Here is a 12503-nt window from a genome sequence, read left to right on the forward strand (position 1 = left end):
TTTGCAGGCCGGCAGCCGGCACTGCTACAAAAGATAAGAGCTGAGGACCCAGAGCAGAAAGCAATCCAGAGATGGAACTCGTGGCCAGGCTAGGGTCAGAGAGGTAGAGTCCAGCGGCCGGTAGTTAGAGGGCTGAGACAGACTCGTGGACTCAGGAAACAGGTGGGGTTCAGGCCAGAGGGTTCTACAGGACGCTGTCCAGGAGACGGGAATCAGAGTCGATAACAAAACTGATTTCTAACATGGCTAGACCATCACTGATAAAGTCACTTCCAGTCCGTGATGGGCCAGTACGAGCCTGACGGGCTTCCAGTAGTGTCTTGTAGCTACAGTACTACTACGGCACTGCACTGATCAATGTCCTGGGGTCTCGTGAGCCCTCCCTGTGGACTCACAGACTGATATAAGACTATTCCAGCAGGACAACACATACCTTCATGCTGCTCGTATAACATTAGCTTTCCTGCAAGATAAGAATGTGACAGGCATGCTATGGATGCCCTCCATGCCAGACTTGAACCATGAGCTGGACGAACGTGTGGTACGTTGGGCTCAAAGACCCGTGCACAGGCTCAAGTCCAGATATGTACAGTGCTTTCAACAGTGGCCACTCTTGCGACCAGCCTGAGATTTTCACTGTAGACCCCCGGCTGAACAACCCTGTTACACATCAAATATGTGAACAATATGTAAATAAAGAATTGACCTGTGCCGTGTCTGTTCCCTTAAATCAATACACCTGCTACAAAAATAATTATATAATTTACCTAATAATAACAACAAATGATAACTGTGAATTTGCGGCGGTTAAATGTGATTCATTTCTTTTGATGCACATGTAAATGGAATTTTAGTTATATATCACATGCAAGGTATACTGTGCATCATTTTTTTTTATTTTGTATGCCATTTTGTCATCACTACTGTCATTAAATAAATTGCTTGTCTTTCTTCTCCTTACAAGGAAGGAAAGCTTAAAAGCTTCTTGAATACTGAAAAATCTCAATCCCTGTTTTAATAGCAAAGCAAAGGTTCCAAGATGCTGCAGTTTACTGCCTGGAGACAGTACCTACTGTACATACTGTACCTCACAATTATCAACCTTTCCAGAGTTATCACAGTGTGTCGTTTTTGACCTTTTTTAAATAAAGGCTTTCAGAAAATACTAGATGACTGATTTTATATAGGTATTAGTCTGTTAGTGAAGGGTCTATAGTACAAAATCATTCTTTTAAACTTATAAAAAATGAAGACATTTGTAAATATTACTTTTATTGCCAGGGAAAGTCAGCTGATATGAAGCTTCTAGAATTTAGAGTAACATTAATAGTTACTGTATGTAATGTGTAGTATACTTTACCTATTACGGCTATTCAGATGAGAATACTACATAAAAGTCCTGTCTCATCTGACATTTAGGAATATTCTTCATTTTCCTAAACTGCAAGGTTTGTTCAATTCCTGAAGATTATACCAAAGACAGCAGATGCGTTAGAAACATAATTAACTTTTTCAAAGCAGCATGCCTGGTGACTTCCAAAGCACAATGTTGGACAAATGTACTTGTTTTAAAACTTGAATAATTCCGTACAATGTCCTGAAGGCCTAAATCTTCAATTGTTTACTGAATAAAATTAATTTCATACAAATTCATAAATTTCATTAACAAATCTCTCATTATTTTGCAGGATGAATCCATCAAAAGAAAGAAATTGTACAGGGCTGTAGCAGACCTTGCCTGTCAATTGCGGACAAAACGGATCACCAGTGAACAAGATGACCTTTCCAAATTTGACTGTCTCTGCAAACTACAGCTCAGGAGAAGAAAACATCTACAGACCCTTTTCTGTATTCAGTGTCCTGATATTGACGTTGCTGGCAATGCTTGTGATAGCGACCTTCGTGTGGAATGTGCTGGTACTCGTGACCATTCTCAGGGTAAGAACCTTCCACCGTGTGCCCCACAACCTTGTTGCTTCGATGGCCATCTCCGATGTCATGGTAGCCGGACTTGTGATGCCTCTCAGTTTGGTTCACGAGCTGAATGGTAGGCAGTGGAAACTTGGAAGGATCCTCTGCCATGTGTGGATTTCTTTCGATGTCCTCTGCTGCACAGCAAGCATCTGGAATGTTACAGCTATTGCTTTGGACCGGTACTGGTCTATCACAAGACATTTAGAATACACTCTGAAGACAAGGAAGAGGATCTCCAACATCATGATCCTCCTGACCTGGGTCCTGTCGGCGGTGATTTCACTCTCTCCTCTCTTTGGCTGGGGAGAGACCTACTCAGAAGAGCGAAAGGAATGTCAAGTCAGCCAAGAGCCCTCTTACACCATCTTCTCGACCTTTGGAGCCTTCTATCTGCCCCTTTGTGTGGTCCTGTTCGTTTATTGGAAGATTTATAAAGCCGCCAAATTTCGTATTGGGTCCCGGAAAACAAATACCATTACGCCGATGGCTGAAGTTGTGGAGGTATGGATGATGGCTGTTAATCTGCTTTTCTTAAAGAATTTCTGTATTCCCTCAAACAAAATGAGAGAAAAGAACATATTGTGCTTTCTGTGAAGTGCTTTTGCATCTATATATAGAAATAAAGGGTGGAAAATAGGTCTGTCAGTCACCTCCGAGAAAATAATCTCTAGAACTTTTCCCTGCAGATTTAATTGATACTTACAGGGTGCACTGATGGAACCAAAAGTATTTCAAAAAGTGGTCAAAAACTGCCACTTGCAAACAATGGTTACAGAAATATTCCTTCCCTAAGGTGACCAAAACACTGTAACCACCAAATAATCAAGTAGAAACTCAATTCAACCTCAAAATTCAGACTTTATCCCATCTGCTTACTGCAAATTCCATATATAAAGTATTCGGTTTGGAAACTTTGATTGAAGAGAACAGATTTTTGCTTTACTAAAATTTACAAGTTGTTTTTTTTATATGACTTCAACAAAGAAAAGACAGGGATACAGACCTGTAAGACTTTGGATTTCAATGAGTGGACGTAGACTAGCATGAGTCCAATATTGATATACAGTACCGTGTATTCCTACACATGAATTACACAGTATCAGAAAAGTTCATGTATGTAATTGTTTATTAATAACAATAACTTTTATTTATACTTTGTTCTTCCTTATTTTTGGAAGAATATGCTTTTAGAACTCTAGGTCCATGTTGCATACATTGAGCATCAATGCTTTTCAAAAACTGGCAATTTCAGAATAAAATGAAAAATCACTTTTTAAATGAAAGCTTCTATTATAGAAACAATATGAAACCTGACAGTCATCTTTACAGTTGTATCACGTATTCAATACCACCTTGACAGGTTTTCCTTTTAATTTAAATTCCTGTGGAATGACATTTAAACGTGCTCTTTTCTCTTTCAACCAAAAATCATTGATAAAACGGTACCATACTAAATTTAAAAAATAAAGATCAATATAATGAATTTATTAAATTCTAAAAACAACCCTAATCATTGCAATTCAAATACAAATTAAGTTTCACATCTTGTTGGTACAGATTACCTCTGCTGTTTCTTCTGTTTAAAGTATTTCCATGTCCCTCAATATAATGCTCTTAATTTACACTAGATAAAATATGTCAGTCCAGGCAAGCATTATTGTTTGTATTTTGTTTGACAGAGATGAAAGCATAATTCAATGCATTTTTTCACACTCTAGAAGGTGTAATACAACAGTAAAGAAACAGCATTTAGTGAAAGTGTAGAGTAAAGAATCTTAGAAAAACTATTTAGAGTAACACATACAGTATAGTTATGAATAAACTTCACTAATATCTTATTTACCATTTTGCTTAGAAAGTGAACATTATGAGTTAAACACTGTGATGGGTCAACTGTTTTGAAATACAGTTAACAGCTTTTAAAAGTTGTCCCTTCATTGGAAAAATAACAAAACTGCTCAGTAGGACTGTAAACTCTATGGCTTAACACAACTGATAAAGCATTATAACTTTTTTTTTTTGGTTTATTCCAGTGAAAAAAATAATTAATTGAAATAAAAAATCTGATTTCTGGTTCGATCTGCCATACTGTAAGTCACTGAACCAATAAATTAGGACAGAGAGGCAGGGCCTGGAGAGATTAATTCCTGTAAAATATCAATATATTTGCTAAATACCTAGAACAAGTGGTGAATTCAAATATCCTTGTTTGCAATAGGAAAATCATTACAACACAGTCAATAAACTACTACAGAACATGTAATAAAATGTAAAAAAAACATTTTCAAAGACTATGAAAAATGGACAGTAAATAAAATATTATGTTAAAATTCTGTCAAAATTTAATTCTAGCTGTACTAGGATGTGTGATCAAAGAATTAAGCTAATAAACAGAAGCAATCTTGTCCAATGTTATCATATTACAGTGTTCCTCACACACGTGAGAATGGAAAAGATAGAAAGCTTTTGGATTTCTACCTATCTCAGAAGATAAATTCTCCCATCTGTAAAGCTCGGGGTATGAAGTGATAGTGCTGCCAGTTAAACCTGAAATTATGGAGTGTGGGAAACCTGGAGATGCTTGAACCTCTCTTGGAAGACTGATATTATGGTTGCATAAATATTTTAATATGACATCACATTTGAGTGTTTTAAATTTGATACGACTGGACAAGAAGTCTTACCTGATTTCAGACTGAGTTCATATAGAAGAAATATGGTGTCACAACTTCCAAAGTTACGTCCATCCAATTCCAGTCCACGAATTTGGGAAAAGTTCAGGGTATTCCAGAATTAGTCATGTTATTTAATTCAAACAATGTAAACCAGTCTTCAACAACCTTTTAATATTAATTGGGTTACAGGAACTGATCTAACCTTTTTCAAAATTCGAACTCAATACAAGAGACTGGAAAAATAAAAAGTGGGGACATATACAGATATAATGGGAAATATGTCAACCCTTGATCACTGAATAACAAATACTTTTTAAGTTTGAAAGGTGTTGCCTTGTTTACAGCGCTTAACCCCATGTTTCTACTACAGGAATACTTGACTAAAATCAGTTTTGACACTGACAAATCTCCTGTTGTGGAAGGAAATAAAATCCACTCTGTTTGTGTCTTCTCATTTTCTTTTCTCATTTCGCAGCCTTTTGGTGAGAGGAATCAAATCTCACAAATCGCCTTTGCTCAGCGTGTTTATTTAATGTATCCATAGGTAAAAGAGGCTTCCCATCAACCACAGATGGTGTTCACAGTTCGCCACGCAACAGTTACTTTCCAGACCGAAGGCGATACTTGGAGAGAACAGAAGGAAAAGAAAGCTGCCCTGATGGTTGGGATTCTTATTGGCGTCTTTGTTCTTTGCTGGATTCCTTTCTTCATCACAGAGCTCATTAACCCTCTGTGCTCTTGTGACATCCCTCCCATCTGGAAGAGCATTTTCCTGTGGCTCGGCTACTCCAACTCCTTTTTTAATCCGCTTATATACACAGCTTTCAACAAAAACTACAACAATGCCTTTAGAAATCTCTTCTCTCGACAGCGCTAAGAGCTCCAGACTTTCTGCGTTTCTAGTGTAAGGATCGTAATAACTAGCACTGTTATTGTGAAATGTAATGATCTGCGTTTCCTTGGAATGTTATGGCCAAATGATTTACTGTATTGTCTCCCTCTGTCAGTGTAAAGTGTATCTGTGGCCCGTTAGGGTCATTAGGTTACTGTTTGTACTGAAGCACAAAGAAAACACAACACTCGGGTAGTAATAGGTAGTCAAATATTTAAAAAATGGATATCAAAATAATAAACTGAATAAAAATACAAAGAAATATAATTGTTCAGTACGAAATGTGACACGGTCAAAATTAACATCTTTAAAAAAATTAAAAATAACTGCATGTATGACCTTAAATGAGCATTAAGCAATCTTAGAAGCACTGATGCATAGAGTTTATAAGCTTCTAGGCAGACCAATGTGGGATGTTTTACCTCTCAGCCAGATGGCGAAGGCTAGCTGTTCATAGTTGTCTCTTCTTGTTGGTATTTTAAAAATTGTTCACAGCAAGACATCCACATTGTCACGCTACTATAATCCTAGCGCTGTTCTGCTGGAATATGTACACTCCCATACTGCCTTTCAGGAATGGAAAGCTTCAGAACTTATTTGATGTATTTTCTGAGCATTAACATGACTCTCTTTCCATACCGAGTGTTGTCTTGTGTTGAAGGAGATTCCTCTTCACCGCATCACACTTCCTAGTTGATTTTAATGATGCCAGAGTCAGAATAGAGCTCATCACAATCTCCACAAATATCCAATATCTCCCCCCCCAAAAAAAATATTTTTTATTCTTGAGGTCTTGTCAAAAATAAAACAGCACTCCTCAGTGAATGAGGTTATTCAGCATTCCTTCTGCAACCACCTCAGGCTCACAGGAGTGACTGATTTAATGTCTTAGCTATGAGCAGTACTGCTTAAGGGCCTCAGAATGTGCAGATCTCTTTTCTGCTGACTCAAGGGTTATTTCCCATGCTGTAATCACTTTGAAAACAATCGTGCAAGTGGAGCAGACGTATGCAACTCCGGCCCTCTGATTTCGAGGACCTGTCCCTCACAGTCCGAAGTGAGAGGTCTACTAAATGTTGAAGAGAGACATCTCATTTTTTCCAAGACAGATTTTTCTGAATTGAAATTTGTACACATCCTAAAATCCCTGTACATTTTGGAGATTTAAACTCCACACACTGATTACCTGGTAGTTTGATTAAATCACATGACTTGAGGTCAGGATTTTGTTAGCCTTCGGAACACTACAACTCAAATAATCAAGAATCTTTACTAAAGCCTATTTACAATGTACTGTAAATAGCATTATATCTGCACCCAATGAGCTATTGATGTGCTTTATAAAACTGGGTTGTTGTGTTTTTATTGTGCGTCAGTATAGAAATATCACAATGGGATTGTATTACTGGGACAGGATTATGGTACTTCTCTTGGGATTCTGTGTACCTGGCTGGAACAGATGTGGTGTTTGAAGTTACTCCTTAATCAGGACCACAACTCATAATAATAGGGGACCGCAAACACTTTCATCCTTAATTGCCACAGCTGATAACTAAACAACACAGCAACACAAATTTGCAGAAGAAACCGAGTTGATATTGCTGAGTTGCTCATTTGCAGAATTAAAGAAACAAAACTTTGCTTTGTTTTTAATTTAAAAACCACTGCTAAAATGAGCCATTTAGAAACATTAACTAGTCACAGGCCTTGAATAATTGGAACATAGCCTGCATCCAAAAGTATTATTATAATTATCTGCTGCTCTGTTGTTACAACATGTTTCTTATCAGTTCAGTGGCAGCTGTGAACATCTGGACCATCTCCGTCTGGAACTGGATTCAGGAAGAGTACAGAACTTCAAAAAGGAGCATTATTTTCTGTACTTCGGGCATAGTGCATTTGCTGCAATAATTGTAATTGATTCAGGTCATTCTAATGACAGTTTGCTAATGAAAACAGAAAAGAAGACAATTTTCTTCTTGACCAAAACTTGAAAGCAGTATCACCCTTGATATATTTCTTAATTTTCAGTTCTTTATTTTTAAACAAGATTGGATTTCCTATTGAAGTTTAATTTCTTAGAAAAATCAACTACTGTTTTTACATATACAGTATTTGTTGTCTTTAGAAACAACAAATTATCAGCATAAAGTCCTTTGTGCAAATTAATTTGATCTTTATAAGATGAAAAGTGTATAATTGGACTAATGTGAATATTAATGTATGACAGATAACTTTAACTAGGAAGCCAATTTCTTTATTTGCCACAATGACCGCCAGTGTGCAATCCTACCTTGGTTTTGAGAAACTGTTTCCTCAGCTTTTATCAATTATTCGGAAAGATTTCAAGCCCAGTTTGTTAAAATATATTTAGAATTGGTTTTGCACACTTGCAGAACAGATTCTTCAAAGAAATTTGGAACAACAGTTCTTTTGTGTGTCCTGTTTCACTCAATGACTTATCTCTGCAACCCTTGTTTAATCTTGACTGTCTTGGTCCCACCAGAGGAAGCTCTGTTTTAATTATTTTCTCGTCTGTCCAGGTTAGGAGCTAGCTTCCTAACACCTAAGAAGTACACAAAAATCTCATCTCATTTAAATGTGCCCTTGTATTCACCTAAGGAAAATGTGAGACTCAAATCCACTAAGGACTTGGATATATATAAGTTATACAGAGCAGACATCAATACAGAACACTAATGGAATCCGACACATTGAATGTGTTATGAGGCAAAATATGACTAACTCATAATATTAGGAAGTGTACAATTAAGAATCTGACGAATGCCGATAGCTGGCTGAGAACTAGTAGTGCTCACCTAATGTTCTGTTGGTGAGGCGAGATGATCTACAGTATATCAAGATGTTGTCTGGGAAGTAAAACAAAGGACAATCAAGGAGCTTTTGAACTACTTGATTTTGTTCCTCGATATTCATCCTCAGCAATAATAATAATAGTTAAAATGTATTCTTAGGTGGGAGAAAAAATAAATAAGAACAGTTTGAATATTTCAAATGAAACCATTGGTATTTGTCAAAAACCTTGGCATAGAAATAGCCAGACTGTGATTTATAAAATAACACATAAAAATAAATCATTAAAACCTATGAACATGATAATAATAATAATAATAATAATAATAATAATAATAAACTTTATTTTATATAGCGCCTTTAAAGGTGGCTTCTCAAAGCGCAATCCTCCCTTGGTTTTGAGAAACTGTTTCCTCAGCTTTTATCAATTATTCGGAAAGATTTCAAGCACAGTTTGTTAAAATATATTTAGAATTGGTTTTGCACACTTGCAGAACAGATTCTTCAAAGAAATTTGATTAAAAAAATGATAAACATTTTATTGGTCGGTACTATAAGTATAATATTAGGGAGTAGGCTAAGAAGCAAATAGGTGTGTAAATGGCAACATCACAATTGATGTACAAATAATAATATGCACTGGCATTCCTGCTTCTTGTCTATCTGTACCCGCATTGTGGATGCTGGAATCATACAAGAATACCATTATTTGCTTAGTAAAAAAACACTAAGTCATCTCATACAAATACTTACATTAAGGCTAATTAAAATCTTACACTCTTGTTAAAGGTTGTGCTTCATGTCATATGCAGATATCAGTCTGTTTTACCTTAAGTTACCTAACTTTTAAAATTTTGGCATCCACTGGTGTACTTGGAGAATGAAGAACTACTCTAATGAGTCATAGAGATTGAATAGAGAATGAATGCAGTCTTTTCTCCCTTAGCTAACGTGAAAAACCACTTGAGTCAAACTACTTATCCCTTTTAGCTTTATTGTTTAAAGAATCACTTGGACCTTTACAATTGATAAGTCGGTGAATAATAACTTTTTTCAATGTCAGTAATTAGACCACTACAGTATTGTAGCCTCTAGGACTAATATATGTCATATTGAGTAAATTATACCAACCTTAATTGCAAATAAATATGCAACGGCTACTTACAGATTTATTCTAAACATTCATTATTAGATGCTTTCATGGATAGCAAACTGACTAAAGATCAAAACCTATTTCTGTGATGGAGTACTTGCTAGACAATCAGATCTGGTTTCTTTCTCTCTGATTTAAAGCAGGTTCATCCTGTCTGACAACCAAAACTGTGATAAATGGAAAACTGTAAACCAAAACCGATGTAAAAATAGATTAAAACATTAGAATGACATTTAAGAAATGAATACATTTACACTTCTGTAGACCTTAGTTACCTGCGAACCTGTATGTTCCCTTACTGCCTGAGTCCTAGAACACTTTCAGTTTGTCACCCAGGTTTTCCCAATTCAATTTTATAGCTGTTAAGAATTTATTTTCACATTTAGCTGCAATTTAGCATTTTGCATTCTTAATCTTTTGTTCCTTGTATTAGGTTTGTTTGCAATTCTCTGTTATTTCAGAAGAACTATTGCCTGGAAAGGTCAAAGGGTTTCTATGTTTCAAGTTTCCAGACTTTAAGATTTGTCGGACTGTGGGCCCTGTTAATTGCTTCCTTTATCAAATCCGATACAGAGTTGCACTGATACACTTCAGTACTGACATATTTCAGATTCCTCTGTATTTGCTGAGCTTCTTACTGATCCCTCTTGGGACCTCAAGCATGGTTTGTTAGATCCCTATGTTAGCAAAGTGTACAAATAGTGATAAACTACAGTCTAAAACAAAAGATGGACAGGGCGCTTGAGTCTTTGTGTGTCTCCTAGGCCCTAGGACACCTCTAAGTACTGATGAGCAGCCTAAAGGAAAGAACTTAACCTAAGTATAAAATGTTAAAGTTGTATATTGCAAGAGTAAGACTTCATTTTGAATATTGTGTACAACTTTGGTCATCGCATTTTAGAAAATACTGTATATTTTTGCTTTGTAATCAGTCCAGGGAAGAGCAACCAGATTTATCTTGGGACATACTGAGGAATGTTCATCACTGACAGGCTGAAGGAAATGAACCGTTTTAGTCTTGAACAGCGAAGACAATAAAGGGACCTCACACAAGTATTCAATAACTTCAAAGGCATGAAAAAGTCAACCCAGAGGACTTCGTCAGAATGAAGAGAAACACAATCCACGGGACACAAGTGGAAACTAATTAAAACTGAGAACAAATGGCACCGCCTTACCCAGAGGGTTTTGTAGTGGGAGTCTGGAACAAACTACCCAGCCATGTTGTTGAAGCTGAAACCCTGGCTTCTTTCAAGAAACGGCTGGATGAGACCCTTGGATCAATTAGCTACTAACTACCAAATGCACTCAATGGGCAGAATGGCCTCCTCTCATTTGTAACCTTTCTTATGTTCTTATGCAACAGAAACATAACATAGTTTTTAGGAAATGTATAACTTGTTATTTATACTGATCTAGTCTGTCATAATGATGGAACATTGTGACAATCTGAGTACAAATGACAAAGAAATCATACACAAGACAGACAACAGACAACAGAAATTAAATTGAAAAGTGCCGATTATAGTAATGGCTTTTAAATGAAATGTGAAAAGTTAATATTTCATCATTACTACAAAATCATCCAAGAGGAGCACACCACATTGATTTCAAAATTCCTTTTGTTATCTATATTAGACACATCATAGGATTTTAAAAAGAACAAGCACAGCAAAGTGCATCTGGTGTTAAGCAACTTTTGTATAGTCATTTGTAGATACACATTTTTGTAAGATCTTCAGATTCTATTCTTTGTAACACTGTGTAAATGCATAATTTATCAAGGAATTCAATGTTCTTCTTTATTTATGATATTTATTTTTCTGTGTTTTGCTGTATAACTTAATGTAACATCAAAAACTGTAACGCTAACATTGGAATACCAGCAATTATCCATGAATGTTTTTGTAGAGAATTATTTCAAGTACAGCAAATATTCTCTAAGCTGATGCTATACCTCACCTCTTGTTTTTAATTGTAGCATTGTAATATTTTTCATATTGAATGGTTGCTTCATCTTAATCTTATTTCTGAAACAATTCTGATCTTAGGATCATTTTGTTAATCCTTCAATGACATTATTTTGTTTCTGGTCCAAGTATAGGATGTCCACAGTGTCCTGTTAACCAAATATTTTCCATTCTTTTAACAATGCACTAACCATTTGTTTCGCACTGTGATGTTAACTGTATTCAGAAGCTCACAGAATCCATGTGTGACAATGTGCTTAGTAGACAACGTTCAGTAATAGTGCATGTTAAGTGGTGTGGTATCTTGCCTAACAAGAATGGGTAACCCAACAAAATTCCTCCCTGGAAGTCTGTTTTAGTTCTTCTGTAGTTGGTTATGAACAGTGTGTATCTTGTGGTTTCACAAACCAAACATGGAGCATATTGAGACTTCGTATATACTGTGTACTAGAATATGAAACTGTTATGAACTAAGAGAAGGTTTTGTTTATGACCACTGAAATCCACTTCAGAATTTATTTGTTTGTTTATTTCTGCAATACATCATTATTTTTGTAGATATGTATTTTTTATTAAAGACTATATTTTATCTATGTTATGGGTTGACTGTGAAGAAAATAGGAATATAGTCTCATCTCCATTTGCACTAAACTATACAATTTTGCATGTGTCTCATTTAACATTCATCATGATTCCTCAAGTCGCTATTGTGTTTATTTAGCGGTGAACGGCTGCTAATAAAGAAACCTTCAGTACACCATTTGTATTTTGACTGTTTTTATAAAATAAGCAGCAAGACCTATAAAACTGGTTATGCTTTTAGAACGCTGATTGGAACGTCTCGCTTCTAATTTACAACTCTAAATAAGTAACGTAAAGTGCAGTTCCTTCTTTAGCAATAACTCGTACTGCAATGTCATTTCAACAGTTGCACATTTGTGGGGGAAACGACTCAACAGTCAAACAAGAAGCCTTTTGTCCTCATAGGAAATGATGTCCATCTCCAGAATAACCAAGTTTGGAAT

The 12503-nt window shown here is 36.0% G+C and overlaps 1 protein-coding gene across 1 annotated transcript in view; it reads left to right on the forward strand.

Annotated features, from left to right (window-relative positions):
* LOC102683812 (5-hydroxytryptamine receptor 5A) overlaps positions 1 to 12235 on the forward strand; it is a 31487-nt gene extending 19252 nt beyond the window's left edge. The window contains exons 2-3 of the mRNA XM_006634439.3: positions 1689 to 2475; positions 5194 to 12235. Coding sequence (XP_006634502.1) covers positions 1777 to 2475; positions 5194 to 5526 — 1032 coding nt within the window. The 5' untranslated portion in view covers positions 1689 to 1776 and the 3' untranslated portion in view covers positions 5527 to 12235. The remainder of the gene's footprint in view (positions 1 to 1688; positions 2476 to 5193) is intronic.
* Positions 12236 to 12503: the final 268 nt, after the last annotated feature.

Source organism: Lepisosteus oculatus, chromosome 6, assembly GCF_040954835.1.
Source record: "Lepisosteus oculatus isolate fLepOcu1 chromosome 6, fLepOcu1.hap2, whole genome shotgun sequence".
NCBI classification, from domain to species: Eukaryota; Metazoa; Chordata; class Actinopteri; order Semionotiformes; family Lepisosteidae; genus Lepisosteus; species Lepisosteus oculatus.